Source organism: Trichosurus vulpecula, chromosome 7 (genome assembly GCF_011100635.1).
Source record: "Trichosurus vulpecula isolate mTriVul1 chromosome 7, mTriVul1.pri, whole genome shotgun sequence".
NCBI classification, from domain to species: Eukaryota; Metazoa; Chordata; class Mammalia; order Diprotodontia; family Phalangeridae; genus Trichosurus; species Trichosurus vulpecula.
In genome coordinates, this window is record NC_050579.1 from 205,502,364 (window position 1) to 205,527,524 (window position 25,161).

General features: G+C 36.3%; 1 protein-coding gene across 12 annotated transcripts in view; it reads right to left on the bottom strand.

Annotated features, from left to right (window-relative positions):
* The window catches only part of RIMS1 (regulating synaptic membrane exocytosis 1), a 425,786-nt gene that overhangs the window by 316,556 nt on the left and 84,069 nt on the right, over nucleotides 1-25,161 (bottom strand). For all 12 annotated transcript variants that reach the window (XM_036766397.1, XM_036766395.1, XM_036766392.1 and 9 more), the window contains exons 3-4: nucleotides 18,003-18,340; nucleotides 13,919-14,787 (exon numbers count right to left, since the gene is read on the bottom strand). In XM_036766397.1, the coding sequence (XP_036622292.1) occupies nucleotides 13,919-14,787; nucleotides 18,003-18,337 (1,204 nt within the window). In that variant the 5' untranslated portion in view covers nucleotides 18,338-18,340. The remainder of the gene's footprint in view (nucleotides 1-13,918; nucleotides 14,788-18,002; nucleotides 18,341-25,161) is intronic.

Here is a 25,161-nt window from a genome sequence, read left to right on the forward strand (position 1 = left end):
ATCACAGATAGAAATGGCATATTTAAAGGTTATAATACTGTTAGTATTTTATCTTTTGGTATGCCATAGGAAAGATAAAAGAAACTTAAAATACTTTGTACTGCCCTAATAATCTAGAAATATCTATAGAAAATAATACTCATAATTATTCTCAAGTAGATTGGCTGAGAAAAAGGGAGACGAGAAGAAAGAGAGAGGAAGATGGAGTCAGGAAGGAGAGGAAAGGAGAGATACACAGAGAGAAAGTCAGAGTAGCTTCTTTTACTTACAAAATGTTTAAATGTATAAGTTCTCAAATTTAAATCCGAATCTATTTACTTAACAATATTCAAAATGATAGTGTTTTTTCTAGGTGACACATAAGTTTATTCAAAGCAATAGGGTTCTTTTGGCTCAGTTTCCAGCTAAAAACCCAAACTATTTCAAGCTAAAAAATGTGTAAATGTGCAGGCATTTGTGTGTAGTGGTTATGTCATTAAGTCATGTTCTGTTAAAGGTGGAAGAGAGCTTATTAGTTAATTAGTCTAATCTCCTAATTTTAGAGATGAGGCAACTATGACCCAAAGAAGTAAAATTACTTGACATAAGACCTACAGGTAGTAAGTATTGGTGCCAGTATACATACAATCATGTGTCTATATGTGTATATACATATGTATGTAAACATATACATGTGTAAATATATGCTATTTACATATTTATGTGCCTCTGTATAAATATATCCTATTTTAAATTTATGAATTATCACTTTATTAAGACATAATTATGAAATTTAAGACAATGGACATACTGTATGAACAACACAACATAGTGGATGCCCATTTTGAGAACAAAAATAGGATTCACTTAAAAATAAATAAGTAGAATTATTACAATTGACATCTAGTACAATTTAGAATATCTACATTCTTGGTATCTATTCTAAAATATAAAAAAAAAAACAAAGAAAAAATGACTTAAAGAGTTATAGGCTTTAGACTTTTCCTGTCTAAGTAGGTAAAAAAAGAGGTCAAATACTATTTTTTGTTATTAAATTACAATTACTGTTCACCTCCACTTTGCCTTGAATTTACAGATTTTCCATTATCGAATCTCTTTTTGAAGACTGGCGCTACTCCTTCTGCACATCTCCAAGAGAAGTGACTTTTTTTTTCTTTAAATTTCCTTTGTGTTCCCCACTTATATCACCCATTAGGGCTGCTACACATTCATTTGCTGTACTTGGAAGTTCCAAATCCACCTTCTCAACAAGCATTTTTATATTTGCCTAAATGATATATTCAATGCAACATTATTATGCATTTATACATTACAAAATATCTTCATTTCAATATTTATTAAGAATCTACTGTTTGCATATCACTTTTAGGCACTTGGTGTCATATGCATTTTAGAGTTAAAATGGAACTTGCTGGCCTTGGAAACAGAAGACCTCCATTCAGTTCTTATGTCTGACACATTCTAGCTTCATGGTTCAGGGCAAATCCCTAAACCTTTCTGTGTAAGTTTTTGTGAAGGTGCTAACCTTCACTGGTAGAAGGCCCTTCCTCATCTGAAGTTTCCTATGGTAGTGAAATCACAGGTCTCTCACATGATATATCACGAGAAGTACAGAGCACAGTGCTATATGCATTTAAAACACTGTCACTGCCACCTAATATGATCAGCTGAAGAACTCTCCAAATGATTCATATGTCCCTCTTTGTATTTCTAAGAATTCATATTTCTGCATAACATGTTAGAATTTTTATAAAATAACAGAACATAATTCTTCACAGCACTATTATTTTTCAGAAAACGGAATAAGGTTTGGGTTTTCCAGGACCTAGATCCCCTGGTAAAATCAGCACTCTATAAAGGATTAGCTCTGGAGGCAAAGGACCTGGATTCAAATCCCACCTTTGACATTTGCTATCTCTGTGGCCTTGGGTGAGTCACTTATCCCTTCTTGGCTTCAGTGTCTTCTTCTATAAAATTAGGGCTTAGCAATAGATGACTTCTGAGGTTCCTTCCAGCTTTAGATAAATGACCTTCATAGAGAAAGAACAGATTTTACACTGCATCTAATAAAACCTCTCATATGGCAATGTAACATAATAGAAAGTCAAGTTAAAAAGCATTTATTAAGTGCTTATTATGTGCTGGGCATTGCACTTGGCACTGAATCTGTAGTCTGGGTATACCTAGGTTTGAATTATTACCCTGACACTAGTTTTATGAATATGGGCAAGTTACTCTCTCTGATCCTCAGTTTCTTCATCTATGGTGAGGACAATAATATTTTATCATCTGCTTCACAGGGTTCTTGTGAGGCTCAAAAGAGACACTGCATAGAAAATCATTTATAAACCTTAACATATTCCAGAAATGTCAGTTATTGCTTCTCCCCAAGTCCTCAAAAAGTACTTTATGCCACTAACAAACTTATGACATGCTACAGTATATTCTAAGACCCCTGAATTCATGTCTTATCTTCTACAAGATTTTAAGCTCCATGATAACAAGGACTCTGTTTTACCAAAAGTTTGTATCTCTTCCAATGCTTCATGCACAGTAGGCACATAATTAGTGTTCATCAAATTCAAATATAGGGCCAGAAAGGAAACCAAGCCCATTTCATGAAACTCAGAACTTTCTTTTTTGTCCACATGGTAATGTACAATCACAGATAGCTAGTAATAGAGCTCATAGATCATCTAATTTAACCCACTCATTTTATGGATAAGGAAACTTTGATACAGAACTTCAATGAATTGTCCAAAGTCACAGAGGTAATAAGTAGGCTGTGAAATTCAGTCAGGTGTTTTTACTCCTAATTAAGTATTCTTTCTGTTGCACTACATGGTACATCTGTTTGAGTGGCTGTATGAATAAACGAATGTATGTATTATTGATAGTGATTCATTCATTTATTCATCCAATTCAAGGCTTTTTCCACTGTACCACACAGGTATGTGCATGTGTGCATGTGTATGTATATGTGTGTGTGTGTGTGCACTTGCATTTCTATCTGTCTCTCTAGAGTATGAGGAGGGTGGCGTTGGGCAAGTGAGAAGTCTTGACATAGAACCTATCCCTTCAAAGGCCAGTATTAGCCTCATTCATCGAGCAAAAAATGCCAAGAACATGCCATATGAGCCAAAAAATGTTGAAAGTTTAAAAAGAAGAATCCAAGGAATATTATTTCCAAAAAAAAATGACACTGAAATCTGGGGAAATGCAGTATTTCCTTGAAATGACTTGGAGGACTGAAAATTTAACCTTAAAATAATGTTCAGCTCTTGAAATGTGTGAATCCTGTTCTATAACTGCAGATTTGTGCCACATAGGCATTTCTGAAGACAATTTTTGAAAATCTGGTTCAGATTTTAGCCTCCATTTCTCCTAATTGATGAACAGATATCTGCTGCGACTATCAATACTTAAGTAGATGATATTTCTGAATATAGCTTCATTTGAAACCGATATCACTGGGTCAAGTCATAGACAATTTTGTTTCTTTTTATGGGATTCCACTGCAGTCATAAAGACTATTTTAGGATTTAGAAGATTTTTGAGTCATTTGTGTGTTAGAAATGAGCAGTAAAAATTCAGTTCTTTTATTGGAATGGTACTGAAATCTTATTCACAACTCTTACAGAATTGGGAAATTAGATGGTAGCTCTAAACTAGAATGCCAACATATTGTTTAAGGGTCTTCTCGATCCTTTAAGATTTAAATGATATTGAAGATATAAACACTTTGTATAGGATAGTCTCTATTTCTAAAACTACTGGCTGCTTTCCAAGGCATTGAGTGAATTGCCTAGTTCTCCAAAGTCTACTTTAATTCATTGACTGTGGGTTTAAATTGTACTTTTGTATTTTATCACCAAAGCTCCTGTTCTCTGTTCTACCCCTTATACTTCCTCTGTCTTTTCTACTATGAAGGTGAAGTATATTAGGTGAAATTGGCTGCTGATAGGCCAGCCTTTTCCTTCAGGGAGAGATCAGAGTAATTTTGTGCAGTTTGAACAGAGGCAAAGGAAGTAGAGGTGATCAATATGTGAATATATATATATATATATATATATATGAATATAGAGCTATAAAACATACACATATACATCTATATTGTGTGGGCATGTATGTACACAAGGAAAAGAGGTGCAATATATTTATAAAGGAAAAAAAGTAAGTGAAACAGCAGGGAAAATGGAGATAGGTCTTTATTTTTTAGAGGTACAATTCTTATTGTATGACCAGGACTGTGCCCTGTAGCAGTCATTTGCCCCAGGGTGGGATTTTTCTAAAAAGTTTTATTAATGTCACTGTTTTTGCCTTGCATTCACTGACAAATAGACTTTTCTTCCCTTTCTAACATACAAACCTTCTCTTTTATCTTCTTTTAGAACAATTCACCATAGTTGACTTCCACTCTGACATTCTACATCCATAACATCCACCTTCACTAGAATGAAAGGAGGGAGATTAATTTCTTTTTGTCTTCTCTGGGGCCAAGTTTATCATTTTAACTCATTGAACATTCTGTTTCATTTTAAGAGGCAGATTGGTGGCACCACAGTAGACAGATTCCTATGCCTGGAGTAAGAAAGACTAGTTGTAATATGGCCTCAGGTCCTTAATCGCTGTGTGACCCTGAGCAAGTCACCTAACTTCTCTTTACCTCAGTTTCCTCCTATGTAAAATGGGGATGATAATAATAGCACCAACATCCCATGGTTGCTGAAGACCAAATTAGATAATAACTTTAAAGCCATTTCTATAACTCACAGCGTTTTATAAATGATAGCTATTATGATTTTATTCTTCTTTCCACTTACATTGTAGTCATCCCGTATACTGGTTTTCTTATTCTCCATCCTGCATCAGTTCATATCAGCCCTCTCTTGAATTCTTAATTTTTCTCTGAATTATTCACATTCATCATTTCTTATGGTACAATAACATTCCATCAAATTCATGTTATTTCATTTGTTTGGCCATTCCCCAATCGATGAACATCTTTTATTTCCAGCTTTATACTCTCAGGAAAAGTGCTGCTATGACTGTTTTGGTATAGATGGGAACTTTCCACCACTGATCCACTTGAGTTATAGATCAGTGGGATCTGTGGATCAACAGATAAGGATATTTCAGTCATTTTATTTTTTGCATGACTCCAAATGGTTTTCCTGAATGACTGAACTAATTCCCAGCTCCTGCCAAGAGTATATTTAATCCAGCAACTCCTCCAATACTGACTATTGTGTCAGAGACTATTTTTGCCTTTCTGTATACTCAGCACTTAGCCCAGTGCCTAGCACATAGTAAGCACTTGATAAATATTTGTTGACTGATTCCTTTTGTCATCTCTGACAATTTGCTGACTATGAGCTACTTTAATTTGCATTTCTCTTATTATTTGTGATTTGGAGCAACCTTTGATATAGCTATTGATAATTTGTGTTCCTTCTTTTGAGAACTCTATTTTTTTCATATCTGTGTCCATTTATTACATAATTGCCTTAGATCTTTTAGAATTTTAAAAAATTCCTATAAATTTTGAATATTCCTGTTATCAGAGCTAGTCGATATGAAAAATTTCTCCCAAAGATCAGGTTCAAAGTGGAAATTTTAATGGAGTATAGGAGCACTGACTTAGAACTTAGAAGGGACCTTAGCAGATGGTTGATCTAAACTCCTCATTTTATAGATGGGAAATCTGAAGGTCAGATATATGAATTAACCCACCCAAAGTAACACAAATAGCATTTAGCAGAGCTAAGATTCAAATCTAGGCAGCTTAGTAGCTCAGTAGATAAAATCCTGAACTTGGAATCAGGAATATATGAGTTCAAATCTGACTTCAAATACTTACTATGTGATCTTGGGAAAGAGACGTCAACCTCTATCTGCTTTAGTTTTTTCAGCTATAAAAAAGTTGCTGTGACAATTGAATGAGATAATATTTGTTATAGTAGGTACATAATAAAAGTCTCCAGCACTCTTTCCAAAGAATTATTTTTTTTTTACTCTTCTAAGGAAAAAACAATGAGAGCAGAGGTAGGGACAGGCTAGTATGATGTTTAAAAAGTTCAAGAGACATAATTTCTGTGTAATTTAATAATTTTATTAATAATGTCAGTATGTTTATTAATAAAATGGATGGTTATTTATTTGTCCATCTCTCTCTTAGACCAAAGACAATCATGGTGGTAGACTCAGAACTTATATGCCCATTGGAAGAAGGGTGTTATGGAGGGTAGTGATCAACTCTGATTGGTTAACAATTAATAAGAGACTGAATATTACAATGAGGGATTGAACCTATTCAAATAACTCTGATTATCCCATTTACTTCTAAGTTATCCCCAGAGTTGGACAATCTCTTCAAAGAGTTTATCCCCACCCAAACTTGAGTAGAGCACAAAGGCTTGAACAAGAAAGGTAATCCAATCTAATTATCAGTAGTGTCCTTTAAGAGACTGAACTTTTGAAATCAGACTTTATCAAAAGGGGAAAACTCTAGATCTCCCCAAATCATTGGTTATTAATAATTATTTCTCTCAATAGTCAAAGTAGGGTATGCGGCAGGCATTATGAATTGTGTGTGGTACGTGTGCAGATGAGTGGGGTGTGTGTGGAAACAGCAGCTGCCAGAACCAAGTTCTGGTCCAATATTGAAGCAGCTGGGTTTTGCGTGTGTGTGGGGGGGTGGAGTATTAACAGAAGTAGGCCCGCAATCACAGTGAAGGGGTACCACTTAAGATGAAAGCGGGGAGGAGAGTGAAAAACAGCTCCTTCATGCTTGATGGCTGTGCATTTTTGGAGATAACTCTGCTTTACATGTAGTTGGGAAACTTTCTTTTTCAAACTTTCATGAAGCAGATAGGCAGGAGGACTGGGATGAATAGATGATGAGAAAATCTATGAAATTGGAAGAGAAAATTTCAGGTACCATGAACCCCAAAGGGGATGAGGCAAGACAAACCTAAGAGGAAGAACTACTTCCCCAGAGCCAGTAGTAGTTCATGGTTGAATATAGGGTTGGGCAGGGTCAGGGTGGGGGTGTCTGATGGGTACTTCAAGCAAGGTAAAGCTGGAAGGGGAGAATTCCCACTGGCCAAGGTAGAGGGCCAAGGCTTCATAGAGATGGCTGTGCCTCCCAAATTTTGGGAAATTCTTATTTTTTTCCTGAGGTCTTTGACCTCCCAAGATGCCCAAATGTTAGTTTCAAGTATGACCCATGAGTGAGAAGTGGTGTAAAGCTTAGGGCCAGAGTACTCCTAGGAGATCTAATGCCCCCAGCCCTCATTCATCTGCTCTACTTAGCAGGGAGACGAGGAGCCTATGCACAGTAAGAGTCAGTGTCATTGCTCCATTGCCACTTAAAAGAGGCCAAATAGCAATAACTTGGTGGAAAGAGCTCTATGAGGGGAATCATGAGGCTTAGGTTCTAATCCCTGCTCTGATAGTCACTTCCCTGCCCTGTTACCTTTTATGTAAATGAACAGGCTGAACAAGGTGATCTCTTTCCTTCCAGCCTTAATAGTCTATGGCATTTGGGCTCCATTTGACTCCACTGCAACTCAGCCTCAATTTCACTAAGAGTTGGACATTGCCCAAGTCATTCTGGACCCTTTCTTTCTCTGCAATAAAAGAGAATGTTGGATTGAATGGTCCCTGACATCCTTTCTAATTTTAACAGAATAATCTGAAAGCATTTAATTTGGAGGGAAGGTCAGCTTTGCATTCTCCTTCAGCTCTCTCCCCAAAACTATCTATATTTTTGTGGTAAACATTATCATTCCACACTCTTTGCCCTCTCAATATCCAGCTTTCTTGGAAGCCAAATGTGAATGAAACAAGTGACCTTTGTGGTAACTGTCCCAGATGCATAAATTCCAAGTTATGTTTCTGCCTTAAACAAATGCTGTTAGACATTTCTTTTTTGTAAATAGCCACCAGTTTTCTGAAGGTCAATTGTAAGCTACTAACCTTGCTTACCTCTAAGGTACCAAATGGTTATTCCTTAAATAGTAACTTTCAAATTGCTTTAGCAAGAAAGTTAAATTTTTATCTTTATTAGAACTTTACCACTGTCTTATTTCTCTGGTTAACTCCATATTTACATTCTTTTAAAAGTTTTTCAGGCTCCAGATTTCTTCTTGCATCAGCCTAGAGATGATAAATGACACATTTTTGAGTTTTACTGGCTTGTGAACTTCCTCTATGTTGGGTTCACTTTTTTTTTAAGCAGGGATATAATTTTCCTCCATTTTTAGGTAAGTCTGGTAGTCACAGACCATGGTAACACTGATACATCCCTCCATTTCAGTGCTGGACTTGGAATTAGAAAGACCTAAGTTAGAATGCTGCTGTAGATATTTATCATCTCTGTTTTCCCACTCAAGTCACCTCACCTGTCCCATCCCATTTCCTCATCTGCAGAATAGAAATTAGAATAGTGCCTGCATCAGAGATAAAATTGCTGTAAAAATCAAATGAGGTAACATGAATATGCTTGTAAACCTTAAAGCACTCTATAAATTCTAACTATTAGTACAGTTCTTTCTTTGTGGAATTCTTATTTCATTTTTAAATTGTGGAATAAAACAAATATTTCCATAACATAGTATAACAAAATATATGATTGCACATGGAACTGCAAACCTATTATGTAAAATTTGCTATTCCTTTTAAATATATCATAAAGTTATCATGTAAATTTCTTTTTTTCTTTTTTTTTCCTTCCCTACCCTCCTCCATCCTAGAAATGGCTACCATTTGCCACAAATATGTGTATATATGTAAAATTATTCTATAGAAACTTCTATTTATCAGAGCTTTCTCTGGATGCAAATAGCATCTTTCTTCATATGTCCTTTATAATGTGTATATTTATAATAGTCAAAATGACTCATTCACTCAATGTCATTCTTAAAACAATATTGCTGTTACTGTCTACCAGGTTCTCTTGTTCATTTGGCTCATGATTTTGTGCAAGTCTTCCATGGTTTTCTAAGATCATCGAGCTCATCATTTCTCATAACACAACAGTATCCCAACACCATTATATACTACAACTTATTCAGTCATTCTCTAATTGACAGGTATCCCTGCAATTTCCAGTTCTTTGCCACCACAAAGAAAGCTCCTGTAAACATTTTAGAACATATAGGTTCTTTTCCTTTTTCCCTAATCATATCTGGAAATAGACCTAGGAGTGGTATTTCTGGGTCAAAGGGTATAGGTAGTTTAATAACTCTTTGGGCATAATTCCAGAATGCTCTTTTCATTAGCATACTTAATGGGGCAGAGAAGTGGCACAGTGGATAGAGCACCAGGTTTGGAGTCAGGAACATCTAAGTTCAAGTACATCTTTCCACATTTTACTAGTTGTGTGACCTTGAGCAAGTCATTTAACTTCTCTTTGCTTATCTATAAAATGAGAATAATTGTAACCACTGTCTCTCAGGATTGTTGTGAGGATTGAATGAGATGATAATAGTAAAGTACTTAGCACTGTGCCTGGTACATAATAAGTGCTACATAAAGTTAATTTTTATTATCCTTATTATTACAAGTTTATGTATGAAAACAGAACTGCTCTTCAGATACAGTACTTCATATGCTGTCAATTTAAAAATATTATAATAACATTTATTCTAGGAAAATAGCTCTCAAAAAGATTTTAAGTAAATAAAACCACAGTAGGGCCTTTTAAACTCTATTAGGGGTAAGAAGAGGGATGAAGCATCAATAAAACACTTTTTTTGAATGGGGGAGATGAAGAAAACAAAAAGTGATAAAAATTATTTAGCCATTATTTTCCTTCCATTTTCTCTAACAAGGAAAAGTAATTGTTGGATTAGGATGGACAGAATGAAATCGACTATTAGGGAATGGAAACCCAAGAGAAATGAAGTTAAAAAAACAGCACATAGCTTCTTTTCATGAGTTCAAATCTCTATGCCCAGATAAACCACATCCATGAGTACTATAAGAACTGGCTGCAGATGATGACATTTAACAAACTAAAGAATAGGAGAAATGCCACAAGAACATGGGATTGGAGATATTGTTGTGGCTTTTTTTTTAGAAAGAAAGGAGTAAATTAGTTAAACTATATAGTTGGACTTTGAGTCCTGGCAAAACTGGAGAACATATTTGTTTTGTTTTGAGACTGAGTTTCTTTATCTTGCTCAGGCTGGAAGTGTAGTAGACACTCATAGACCTTATACCACTACTGATCAGTACAAAGTATATGACCTGCTCCATTTCTCCCCTCTTTAGAAAGCCTGGTAGCCCTGCCAAGACCAAAGGTTTGCCATATTCGTGAAGAACTCAGCGCACATCTGATTAGCTTTAGCCTCACTGTTGCACAGAATTCCCAAGCTCAAGTGATCTTAGCAGTCTCAGTAGATCTTCCAGCCCAGTATCTGAAGAACTGGAATATCAACCATGTACCATTACATCTAACAAAATACTAGAATATATTACCAATATGTGTAAAATGAATGTGCGTGTGTATATACATATACACAAATATATACTTATATATGTATAAGTATTTAGGTAAGTAGACATAGATGGATCTGGTTTAGACATACAGGAGATACATGAATTTCTATATAGAGTCATCTAGTTTATCTAAGAGAAGTACAAAAGTTAGGTGGGCACAGTAGGTAAGAGTGTTGAATCTGAAATCAGAGAGACCTGACTTGAAATTTTTCCTCAGACACTTATTACTTGTGTCTCTGGGAAATTCACTTGACTTCTATCTGCCTCTTGTTTGGTCATTTCTGTAGTGTCCAACTCTTTATTACCCCATTTTGGGATTTTCTTGGCAAAGACACTGGAGTGATTTGCCATTCATTTCCTTCTGTAGCTCATTTTTATAGATAGGAACTGAGTTCTTCACTTAAACAGAGTTGAGTGATGAGCACGGTCACACTGTCAGTAAGAGTCTGAGGCTAGATTCGAAGTCATGAAGATAAGACTTCCTGATGGCAAGCCCAGTGCTCTATCCACTATGTGACTTGGCTGCCTCAGTTTTGCCAAATGTCAAATGAGGATAATAATAGTACCTATCTCACAGGGTAGTTGGAGGGTCAGATAAAAAAAAAGATTTGTAAAGCTCTTTGAAAACTTTAAATTACTATATAAATGCTAGCTATTATGGTTATTGTTTCATTGTAGTTATCATTATAATAATGATTACATAGCATATTAGGAGTAGTCCACATGTCCAATAAGCAGATTCAGTTGAAACATCATAATTCCTTAGAACCAGATCAGTCTGGAAGAAATAAAACAGTAATGTATGAAAGGAAATCATGGGAACCCATTTATTGTCTGATTAAAGGACATAGCATATTTAACTGTTAGTTATAAAATATACTATATAAATATATATAATTATGTGATATAAAAATAATAGAAGCCAAATTTAGAAGAGACCTGAAAGTCTATCGTATCCTAACCATCCCTGACCAAGAATACTCTGCATAAATTATACCCAACAAGAGGTTATCTGCCTTTCACCAGAAAGCTCTCAATGAAAGGAAACATACAGACTGTTGATCTAGGTCTTCAAGCATTTGGATAACTCTAAATGTTCAGAAGTTTGCTTTTAAATTCTTTTTCTCTTTACATTAAGTCTAATTGTATCTCTACCACTTTCCACACATTGCTCCCCATGCTTCTCTCCAGGATTGAGAAGAATAAAGCCTAGCATCTCTTGTACATTAAACCTCTTGAGAAAGTAACTTAAAAAGGAACAAATTGATTCAGCTTCACTGAATGACTGCTCTTCATGTGAATTGCAGCAACATTATGATAGAATGTCCTTTCTCAATAAACACATGCACATCTCCTAATGTGAGGGTTTTACCTTTTTGCATAAACTTTCTTTTGTATTAAGCACAAGGAGGTTTGGTTTGGTGTCAGGAAAGTGAAGGTAACTTTTTAAATTCACTCATTGCTATTGGTCAATTTAGTTACAGTAAAGGAAATGTAAGTATATAGCACAGAAAAACTTATTTCCCTAAATAAGCATATGTTCATCAACAAAAATGAAAAACTTACTTTTTCTCACCTCAATCAAAAACATGGCCAGCCTGAGAGCCTTCTAATTGACAAAATCATAGAACAACATTCAATCTAGAAGGGAACTTAGAAACCATCTAGGTCAAATGCTCATTTTTGGATAAGAGAACTGAGATTCACAGAGACAAAGCAATCCATACAAAGTCACACAGCTCCTTATTGGCAGAGTCAGGCCTTGAGAATGGGTTTCCTAGTTCTCAATCCAATGCTGACTAGCCATTAAGTGACTAGAATATAACAGGATTCTGTTGTTCCATTCATTAGAGGAAATACGTTTTAAATGACATTGAAACATCTTAATAAACAACACACCTATTTATTCAATCACCCTCAAAATGTTCTATATACTAAGAAAAGGAACAGCCACTCCCACAGATACGTGATCACATTTTCTTTTCATCAAATATTACTTTAGCTCTTTTTGTTTGTTTTGTTTATGTTTTTCACAACTAGTTCCTCTAAGATGAAAGTGTGGATGGCTTTACTGTAGTCAGATGACCTTATTTCCTGTCTATCCTCAAAACAAACCAAAACAACAACCAACAGCGCCCCCCCAACATATCTCCTTCAAATAACTCATTGATGTTCCCAATTTTTTAATATATGTACATATCTATTGAGTGAGAAATGTGCATACACACATACATACACATAAAATGAATCAAATGATGGAGATTTGGGGAGTCAAAAGTAAGGAAATCAATCAATAAAAATGAAGTCTTGATTTTGAAAGAATTAAGTAATTGTGATAAATGACTAATTAGTGTATTTCTGAAATGTATATTTTACATATACATCTATACAAAAATCCATGTGTATATATGTAAATCCATTTATTTGTGTATACAGATATATGAAAATCAAGTATGTGTGTGCATATGTGTGTTTTATATAGGAAAATTCCTCATCTGCTTACACTTACATGTGAAAATCCATGAATGCACATATAAAACACATAAGTGCATACACACAAGTCCATATGCATACACACATGAAAATCCATGCATGTATGTATATGTATGCATATGTGAAAAGTAATGTATATACACATCAATGTCTATGTGTGAAATTGTATACATACACATACACACATATATGCACACACATACATGAAAATCCATGTATTTGTACACATATACATATTGTGTGTATGTATGTGTGCATATATATGTATTTATATATATATAATCCATATGTCTCTATATATACATGAATATGAAAACTCATGCACATGCACATTTATGTATCACATACCCACAAACATATGCACACCCATGTGAGAATCAATGTGTACACATGGACTATATGTGCATGCATGTTTGGGTTTTCAGTCATTTTTGTACCACAATTTCTATGAGAATTTTCTTTTCCATTAAAAGTCTTTCAATTCTTTTCTGGAGGCAATAATTTCCTCAAAACTTTATGAGAAAGATTCATTGGAATAGTGTTGCTTTCTATGACTGCCACATCAAACCTCTTAAGTCAACGATTTTGTTTTGTTTAGAACATTCACCCCCTTCAGTCCCACTGAAAACAGAAGCAACCTCTTCAGTCAAAAGCAAGTGAATCAACACCCAATATTTTAAAGAGCTTAAATTTCAAGGCACCGTCCTTGAGTTATGATGGATAACCACCTTGTAAATCTGGAACTCTTGGTGGTGTTTTCAGATTCAACTTAAGAACCTGAGAGTGAGATGATCGAAGACTAGGGGTGATCATGTTAAGAACCTGGGAGCTGAATCCGAATGTCATAAAGCAAGACTATGAGAGCAGTGCCCATTTGCCCCTTTCCCCCACATTACTCCACCATCTATCTCTTACTTACCCTTTTCACTGACGCTTTCACTTTCTATTTCCACATCTTCACAGCTGGTGTACTCAGGTGTGGAGGCACCTTCCTCCTCGGAGCTGCTGACAGACATCTGTCTCTTCTTCCCTCCTCTCTTGGATCTGTGGGGCTTGGGCGGGGATGGCCGTACTGACTCCGACTGGTCAGAGCTCAGAGAGTCATTCCTCAGCATCGTTTCCATTTTCTCCCTCTTTGCTTTCCGGATAAGAATAGCGGAGCTAGGATCCAGGCGACTCTGCTTTTTGAAAGACTCTTGGTTCTTGGACTCAGGGTGTTCTGTTGGAGCAGGGCCATGCCTGGGAGCTGGTGGGCTATGGTTAGTTAATTGTTTAGAAACAGATATTCTTACATCCCCCGTTCTTTCTATGGAATATGACCTCTGAGTTTCCAAAAGGGATTTCCGATCCTGAGTTCCAGAGGGCTGGGCCCGTTTCCCTAACTTGTTCTCTGGCACCTCTGATTCTTCTAACTCTGTGTGGGGCAAAGACACATCACTATGTCTCCTTTCGTGGCGGGCTTTAGAGACTTTGGCATGCATGCGCATCTGCTGCTCTTCGGGGTGGGGCTTGACGGGATACCTCGCTAGGTTAGGGTCACTTCGGTATCGAGTCTGATATTCATCTTCTTTCCTTTGCTTCTCATCCTCCACTCCTTTGCCCTCCTCGTGTTTTTCTGGCAAATCTTGTGACCGGCCCTTCTCCAGCCTTCTGCTTTCCCGCCTTTCCTTCCGCTCCCTCTCCTCCACAGGTCCCTCCCCTTGCTGGAGGGAGGATTTTGGCACTCGTTTACGCTCACTTTTCAGCCCCGCTTTGCCATTCTGCTCAGCAGCCACCGAAGTCTTCTTCCTACCAGAAATATAAAAAGTAAAATAAGACCAATGAAAAAAAAATCTTAAATCACAAAAACTAGACCACACGAACATTTCGCCTTTAGGCTATGAAATAAATGCATTCTCATCATAATGAACATTAATTTGTGATTCAATAAATGTACATGACATCTAGTTTTAGAAGTGGGTGATGTAGAGCCATGGTTAAAGCTTTATAATGAGTTATTGTTTTCCAGATACGGGCCAACTGCATCAGTGTGTTTCTTAGAACAATGTTTTATGGTTTTTACCACTGTGAATGATTTCAACATTTCAAAATTGTCTACATGGATAAGGTTTAAAGAATAATAAATAGTTGTTGAATGAGTCACATTTGGCAGGGGCCCTTGGCTAGCTCCCCCAGCCACTTGAGCCTTCTCTTCTAAGGTTACCTACCTAGATCTTTTCTCTCTCACTGGAATGTAAGTCCTTGAGGACAGAGACTGATTTTGTGTTTTCGCATTTCTTTGTATCTACAATGCTTAGCACAATGCCTTGTATATTGTAAGCTCTTAAATGTTTGTTGATTGACTGAAACATTTCTTAGATAAGTTCAATGACTACCAAGAATCATTTTGCTAATAACTCTGTGTTATATGCAAGGTACCAAAAAATACTTTTTGACAAGAGATGTGAGCTAAGTGATATAACACAAAATGCATTGGTTTGGGAGCCAGGAAATTGGGGTTCCGACCCTGGTGCTGACACCAACCATCTGTATGCCACCTGGCAAATAATTTAACATCTGTGAGTGCTGCTTATCTCATCAATAAAGCAAAGGGATTGGATAAGATAACTAAATACTCTTCCATCTTAAATTTTTGGTCTATGATAGAAGCAGGAGGTATTATTGACTATTTCATTTCAAATGTGGACATCTCTATATTGCCGAGTATGTCAACATGATAGCATTGACAGTGTACAAATTACCCAGGAAAATATGAACAAGGAATGTTTGAATATAAATGGGTTCACCTCAGAAAGCTAATTTACCACTAGGTTAGGCAATTTCATGTAATAGAGTCAAGAAGATTAAGTTCAAACATCCCCTCAGACACTAGCTTTGTGATTATGGGCAAATAAGATTTCTCTCTTCTTCAGTAAAATAGGTGTGATAATAGCACCTACCTGAGAGTTGCTATAAGGTTAAAATAAGGAAATGTGTTTAAAGAGCTTTGCAAACATTAAATACTGTGTAAACATCATTTATTTTTATCCACAATTATGATTTCAAGTGTGTAGGGACCTCCCAGAAAGAACTCCCCTCTACCAGTGCAGGTCAGCACTTTCTATGCAACTTATGCTGTTGGAGAGTTGTCTGAGGTACTGAGAGGTGAAGTGATTTGTCCAGGGTCACATAGTCAATATGTGTCACAGGGAGAATTCGAACCCAGGTCTTCTCACTTCTAAGGCCAGCTCTCTATACACACCTCCATTTACTATTATTAATAGAACAATAAAGGAATTTGAAAACAATAATTAATCTTACCACACATTGTGGAGGGGAGGAGAGAAGGTAGGAAAAAAAGAACAAACAGTTCTCCACATTAGTTTATTCACCCAAAAGAATGAACACACTCAAAATTTCTAGAATTCTTTACTATCTTTTCCCTTAAAAATATTTTCGCCTTAACTTTTCTTTTAAAAAAAATACATTTTCCCTAATTACATGTTAAAACAACTTTTAACATTTTTTTGTTTTGAGTTCCAAATTCTATCCTTCTCTGCCCCCCTCTGACAATCAGATATAGTTTTAAATTCCTTTTAAACATTATTTGGTATAGCTGCTGATAGCAGCTAGTTTTCTGAGGTGAACCTATTAATATTCAAGTATTCCTAATTCATATTTTTTCAGTACTTTACAGATGGTTGACACTATCATGTTGATATACATGATACCATGCCAAAGCACAAGAGAGATGTTCAGACCTAAAATGAAGTTGCTGATTCTATTCCCATGCTTTTATCATAAAGCATTGAACTTCCAGATGAAACGTCTCCTTAGAGATCATCTTGTCGATCTCTTTGCTTAAGGATGAGGTTATCAGCATACACAGTTTGTCAATATCATTTGTCAGATAACATTTAGACGGATTGGGTCAGTACCCATGTTAAAACCCAGGACTCATTACTCTTGGTCCAATGTTCTTTGTATTTTACCCACCCAATATCTATAAGAGCTGCAGAAGAGGCAAAAGTAACTGTCTGAAGGTTATCAATGTAGTAATAACAATACCTAGGATTTATGTAGAGACTTAAGTTTTGTAAAGTGTTTCACACATATTAGATCATTTAATTTTCACAGCACCCCTTTGAAAAATTGAAAAAAATATTATCCTCATTTTACAAATTGGGAATCTGAGTCACGATAAGTTGATTTACCCAGGGTCACACAGCTACCAAGTATCTGAGGTAGGATTCAAACTTGGGTCTTCCTAACTTCAAGTCCAATGCACTATCTACTGTGCCACTTAGGGGGTAATAAGTATTAAAAAAAACTTCACAACACTAAAATTCTATGGATTTGTCTTGGGGGGGTAGCAGATGATATATTATGCTTAGGCTTCTAAGTATGAAAAGGGCAGCTAGCTGGTGCAGTAGATAGAGTGCTGACCCTGGCATCAGGAGGACTTGAGTTCAAATGTGGTCTTAGACACTTATTAGCTGTGTGATCCTGGGCAAGTCACCTAACTCTCCCTGTTTGCCTTAGTTTTCTCATTTGTAAAGTGAGCTGGAGAAGGGAATGGCAAACTACTCCAGTGTATTTATCAAGAAAATCTCAAATGGGGTCATGAAGAGTCAGGTGTGACAAACAATTGAACAGTAAGTATAAATGTTCCTAATCATATATACTCTGAAGTTAATACAGTAGAAGGAATATTGGCTCTACAGTCAAAGGTTTGGGGTTCAAATTTCACCTCTGACAGCTTTGTGACTTTGGGCAAATTGCATAACCTGAATCTCAAACTCCTCATTTGCAAAATGAGGAGCTCCTATTATCCCCTATTCATAAACGAGCTCATACTCACCCATTTCTTCACCTCTATAGTCAGGTATTGTTTTGGCTGCAGGAAGGTTTCTAACAATCACTGCTTTTTACAAGTCAGGTCCCCAAAATGGCAAGACTTTCTAACTATGCCCCATGCCAAGGATCTCTAGGGACAGAGAAAGAACAGGTCTGTGGACTGTTACCTTTCTCGAGAGGGTTCACTTCTAGATCTAGATGAAGCCTGTTTCTGTTCCAGACCCATGGCTTTCTGGGACGGTTCTGTTCCTTTACTTCGCTCTGATGGGACCCCTGAAGGAGTGATTTCCTGGGAGGCTGCTGCTGTGCTTAAGGGTGTCTGAGATCTTGATCGTTCTTGCAGCCTGGCTTTCTTTTCTCTAGGCACCTCGGAGCCTGCACCTGTAGCTGTGTCACTGAGTGTCCCGTCTTGACTTGGTGGCTGAGGTCCACTCCCAAAAAACCAAGCTCCGGACTTGGTTAAGATCTCTTGTTGCTTTCGACATAAATTGCATACCCACATAACCTGTTTAAAGAAGGAAGAACAAGATAATTCAGTCTGAGAAATGCATGATCTGCAGAGGAAGAACATGCATTTAACTTGATAACCTTATTTATCTGAGACCTATGGTTTTATTGGTACATAGAACTTTTGGAAAGAAACTCCCTTAACCAAAGCAGATCTTCTGCTTATAGTTATAGAATATAAAGTACCTGCAAGTAGGTATTGTTTCATTTACTTTATTTTTACTACCATAGTGCCTGTCACATAGTAGGTACTTAATGAATGCATGTTGATTTGAGAGCTGTCTTTAACACTGAGTAGTTAAACTGACTTTCCAAGGGTCACTTTGCCGATAATATAAAAGGAAGATCATAAACCCAGGATGTACAAATTCTGAGGTCAGCTATCTATCAACTATACTGCACTGCCACTATAGTGCCTGACCCCCCCCCCCCACACACTCTCCTCTCTCTCTAGATATAGGTATTTGTTAGGGAATAAGAGATGTGTCATATGTTCTGAATAATATAATTTGGTTTCAAGAGAAATTAGAAAGCTTTGTATCCACAAAAACCCTTCTAATTTGTCAAGAAAATGGAACTTTCTCAAGTGGGACATGCACTAGCTAGAACCAGCATCCTACCTAGATCTGCTGGGCCAGAGTCTGGCCCTCAGTTTATTTAGACATAAAAGAAAGGGATTGGCCAAAATGATTTTTCAGGACTTTTCCATCTTTAGGGCTATTGGAATTTCCTTATAGTTCATTTGTATACCCATAGACTATTTTTTACAAGTCTTTGGTTTCCTGTGCATGTGAGTATTAAAAAAAAAAAACTGAGGTAATTAATCAGCTTTAGACCACAATCATTAGGAAGAGACCTGATATTTGGTGCTTAGAGGCAGAGTGTGGGATGTAACATTGGAAATGGAGTCAGAAAGACTCTAATTCAAATCCTGGCACCAGCTACTTTCTAGATGGTCTCCATTCAGACAATATTCCAACTGTCAGATAGCCTGCAAATGCTGGGAGCTTGAGTAGGCTTGGATAGACAAAGAAAGGGGTGAGACAGTGGATAGAGCACTGGACCCAGAGTCAGGAAGACCAGAGTTCAAATCTGACTTCAGCCACTTAGTAGTTGTGTGACATTAGGTTAAGTCACATAATTGCTGCCTGCCTTGGTTTCCTCATCTGTAAAATGAAGACAGAATGAGATTCTATTTGTAATGCATTTTGTAAATTTTAAAGTTCTACATAAATGCTAACTACTACTGATTTTTTTTTAACATTTATATATCACTTCCCATGAGCCAGGCTCTATGCTAAACAATTTATGGTTATTATCATTTAATCCTCACAATAACTCTGGAAACCAGGTAACTTTATTATTCTCATTTTATAAATGAGGAAACTGAGGCAAACAGAGGTTAAGTGTTTTGCCAGGGTCAAACAACTAGTTAGTGTCTGAGGTCAACTTTGAGTTCAGGTCTTTATGTGTTTGTCTGTGAATGAAAAGCTCTAAAAGCTCTGTCTTTAGGTAATTACCTCTCTGGGTCTCAGTTTCCACATCTGTAAAATGAGGGCATGAGACTGGGTGGTTTCTGATGTCCTTTATAGCTCTAAAGCTTCAATCCTTCTTCTTTATAGTCAACTTCCTTATTTTTTTTTTCAGTGTTAATGAAAGTCAAAAAGTGAGGCGCCATTGCGTAATGGACAGAGCCAATGGAGAAATCAAGAAGATTGAGGTTCAAGATCTGCCTCTGAAATGTCACGTGATCCTGAGCAGGGATATTAACCTCTCAATGTTCTAGGAACTTCTCTAAGATTACAAATTGCAGAGAGAGAGAGAGAACCAAGAGGAATTGGTTGAGGGAGTTTCCTCCCTTGAGAGTTCTTTACACTAAAGGAATCACAGGTCAAGCCTCTATCTCAAAGAAATATAGTCACATGAAAAAAAGATGGCAGTGCACAAACCAAGAGGGAAATCTGCACATCTTCCTTTAACTTTCCATTTATCTATTTTCATCTTTAATTGACCACAAGGAATGTTTTATGGTATGTTATGTCATTTTCCAAGTAACTACTTAACAATGCAATAAACCTGAAGCCCAACTTACTCATGTCTATCTACCTAAATACAAGGATCCCTTCAGAATACTTAATTTAGAAACAAACTAAAACGTTTTTTTTTTTTGCCAGCTTTCAGTAATCCTATAGCTTTTCTCTCTCCTCTGAATATAGGAGGAATAATGGAAGCTATCTATCTCTCCGGGTACAGATGGGAGGCAGTTTACCTTCCTACTGCAGTTACGTTCACCTTCAAAGTATTCAGCAAAGGCTGTGGTTGGCTTAAGCAGGCATGCCAAGGCAACTACAGCACCCCACATACTGTCAGCACCCACATGGTCCATTCAGTACTGCTGGCCATGGGCAAAGGCTCCATGTGGCAGAATTAATGTTCTTATACTATTACAAGTCCTTCCCCCAAACGCAGTTTCATCACTTTTGGAAGCTGTACTGCCATTCGTAGAAATAATAACAGCTCACTTTTATATAGAGTTTTAATGCTTGTGAAACACTTTATATACATTATCTCATTTGAGTCTTACAGTAATCCCGTGAGGTCGGTGTAATTACTGTTCCCATTTTATAGATGATAAAACTGATGCTCAGAGTGTCTCTCCATGGTCATACACCTAAGTGTCTGAAGCAAGATTCAAATCCAGGTTTTTTCTGATGCCAAAGTGTACTGCTATTTAAACCCCACTGCCCTATTTAGGCATTACAATCCTTTTCCTAATATTTTATGGGTTTATAAGGCCCTCAGAATTGTCATCCTCTGGTAGGTGACAAGGTGATAAGTGACAATAAGGTTCTTATCAAATTTGATCTGAACCAAACCAAAATTAATAGTTCACAGCATTAGTCATCTTCTAATAACTCAATTTATTATATTTGCCTTGGAAGCTTAACAAGGCACTATGCATAATGTTATAAATTCACATGTATTTTCTAATACACATGCATGTATGTGTCTACACACATGCACATACACACATGATTTTAAGAAAAAGTCTTATTGACTCGAATTGGAGATTCAAGTTTCCCAGATTTATTCTAGGACAATAAAATCCCAAAGGGAAAATAAAAATGGGATAATGAAGGTAATATATTAGCAAATGAAGAAAATAATGAAGATATTAAATCAGAAAGAATAGAATGTAGTAAAAAAAATAGAAATTCTAAAGCTGAGGCAGAAGGAATAAATGTTATTTTAGACTTCGTCAAGAGGATAGGAAGAAAGGCACATATGAAGTGGAGAGTAGGAACAAAGATAGGAAGACATGTCATATGCTTCAAAATATACACATACATAAATACATACATATGTATGTATATATTTACATATATATGTGGAGGTCTAGAAGAATTTGGATGCAGATTGTTGCTTTTTTACGCAAGACTAAATAAAAGAGACCAACAACATCAAGAAAACTGAGGTCCTAAGGAAATGGAAGCTGGCTGTTAGAATCGGAATATTGCAAAAGCTTTATACACCTCCCTCAGCTCCCCCTCCTAAAAATAAGTGGGGGGGAGAGGGCTGGAAAAGATCTAATTCAAGGACTATATATCACATACATACAGTAAACTGCAATAAATATGAGAGTATTCTCATTTACTGAGGTGCCCAAAAAGATGAGCTGCTTATCCCATAAAACCTATATCATAATTTAGGATTTATGGAGTATAGCTGCTTCCGTTTAAATTGCTGACCAAATAAGGAAAAGATGGCTATCTCCCAACTGTGCTACATATCATCAGCTCCCCTGCTTAATGAATTAAGGTCATTCAAAAGTCTTGGTTGATTAAAATAGAGACACTGAGTGGGACATTAACAGGGGAAATGGTCTCAGCCCACGACTCTGGATAGAAGAAGGAAAGAGCTCAATCTGTTCATTAGACCTGAGTATAGATGAGGCAGGTTCAAAATGTACATATATCATGATAGATTTCTTGAGACCTCTTGTTTCCTTTGGCAACCAAAACAGTGGGAAGGGTGACAGGATTCTGGTAGCTGGAGGGAATGTAGGGGTATACTTTTGTACTTTTCCCATTAGCTAGATAACTATGGAATATGGAGCTATTTCACAATTTGCTATTACAACAACAAGAATAAATGTTCTTTAATTCATTACTTTCACTAATCCTTTCTGAAAGGCAACATTTAAGTACAAATATACTGAGAACACATTTCTTTTTCTAGGGATTCAGAGGCAAATTCATTATATATTTACTACCATAGCTATAAAAATAGATGTTTATTTTTGATATAGGAGAGGAAAACCAGAAAACAGAAACCTAAGAGATATTGATAGGGAGTTGGGATTAAGTTGAGATTTTAAGATATATCTCTCTAAATATCATGGCTGATTATCTTGTTACTATGATTTCAATGACAATCCTTTTCTTAATGATTAATTCATTTCTCTGCTATTAGGAGGTCATGGTAAAAAAAAATTATTGTAATCAGGATTTGGCTATGTCAATAATTTGAAGATGTACAAAGTTTTAAGCAATACATACAATTACCGACTATAGTAACACATCTACTGGAGAGTATCCTATAATATTGAATGGAAAACTATGCAATAAATATAACTTTAATTCTATTTCCAACAAAATCTTGCCTTGCTCTTATACTAGAAGGTATATGGATAAAATAGAATTGCAATTATCTTTAAAATGACTATTGACCAATTTATGTTTGAAATGTACCTTCTCATACATAAGTTCATTAATTTCTCACCCAAATTTCAATGTAAATATCATATATGTCCAATCATCTCATGTCCTATATATTTACAACTAGAAATACATTTGAAAATGACTAAGAAGTCTACTCACCTTCTTTTTCTGCTTAAATAAAAAATAAGGATATTTTCTAAATCATGAAAATCATATTTTGTGAAAACCTTATACCTATATTTATCCAACCTTCTCATTCAGTTACAGAAGTCCCATTTAGAAAGATCAAGCCCACCATCAAAAACCAAGAAAGTAATTATATAGACTATAAAATAAAAAAAGTATGTGATTTTCTGTCACACTCTTTCAAACACCACCCACATGGAAGGAGACAAGCACAATACTCACAGAGAAGCTAGTTTAGTAAGTCTATTTAGGATTCCCTTTATAGTTTTTACCTATTATTGGCTACAGCTTGCCTTGAGCCATGGTCAGTCCAAAGGGATTACTTGACAAAGACTTTTCTCCAGTAGTTGAAAAGCAGCTGAGGTGACAACTATTTCGACAAGAAGACTGTTGATCGAAAAACATTTTGAGAGAAGTATGTGGAGCAAGCAGTCTAGCAGCCTGCAGGAATTACATCCTGATTGAATATCCTGGGATGTGTTCCAAAGTAATCTAAACTAAAGCAGGTCTGTGTAATAACTTATCTTAACAATCCACAGATGTTAGGCAGCCCAGCATACGCACTGATGAAAGATTACAGTGCGCGAATATGGCTTGTGCTGCTCTAAGCCGTGCATCAGGAATCTAAAAAAAAAAATAAATAATGGAAGTTTTTCTTCTAACCTTTGGCTGCATTATTTGTCATTTGTTTGTTTTGGTTTTGTTTTCCCTTCTGTCTTTCCCAAAAAAGCATGGGATTTGGCGTCAGAAGACCTGGGTTCAAACCCTGCTGCTTACACATATGACCTTTATGACTTTAGACAAATCATTTCATTTCTCTGAACCCCAGGTCCCTCATCTGTAAAAGAGGGCATAGATCAGATAGTATTTGGTACCCCTTCCAGTTTTAGATCTATAATCTGACACTGTCACCACAAGGTAAAATATTAAAGAAGCAGGAAACTTTTAGAGAGAAATAAACATGGCAATTATCATATGCTATCTATGTGTACAAAAAAGCCTTATGAAAAGAAAATAGCATGTGCCTGACAGAAATGTGCTTTTCATGTGGCAAAAGGGGGAAAAATCTGCAGCACAGTACACAATTTTGAGGCATTTTTTTCTTTCCTTGGAAAACGTAGGCAGCCCATTCGCAAGTTTTAGGGCTTGGGTGGTATAAGAACACTGGACAGTGAATCAGAGGGTCAGAGGGCCTGGCTTCTCCTTCCAACTCTGAAACTATTTAGTTGTGTGACCTTGGAAAGATCACTTAATTTCTCTGATGCTCCATTCTCTCATCTGTAAGATAAATAAGTTTTTGTTAAAAAGTCTCTGAAGTTCCTTACAGCTTTGTTGTTGTTCATTCGTTTCAGTGAAGTCAGATTTTTCATGACCCCATTTGGGGTTTTCTTGGCACAGACACAACAATGATTTGTCATTTCTTTCTCCAGCTCATTTTTACAGATGAGGAAACTGAGGCAAACAGGGTTAAGTGACTTGCCCACGGTCACATTTGAACTCAGATATTCCTGACTCCAGGCTCAGTGCTCCATTCTCTGAGCAATCTAGCAGCCCCAGAGGTGTAACATAATCCTGGTTAAATCTCTGTGCTTTATTTCTTTCATTATAAAATGAGTGACTTGGATTTGATGATCCTTAAGGCCCCTTCTTGCTCTAAATCTATGAGCCTGTGTATATCAGCACTAAACAAAAATGAACGAAGTTTTGTGAGTGAAGTTTTACAGACTAGAGCATCTGCTTATAAATCTATAAATTTATAGGTGTATCTTCTTCATGTGAATAGTATTGGAGGTCATTGGAATTTAGATTTCGAGCTAGGAGGAAACTTAGAGATCATCTAGTCTGATCCTCTCATTTTGCAAATAAGAAAAGGAAGGAAGGAAATGAACATTAATTTAGCATCTACAACGTC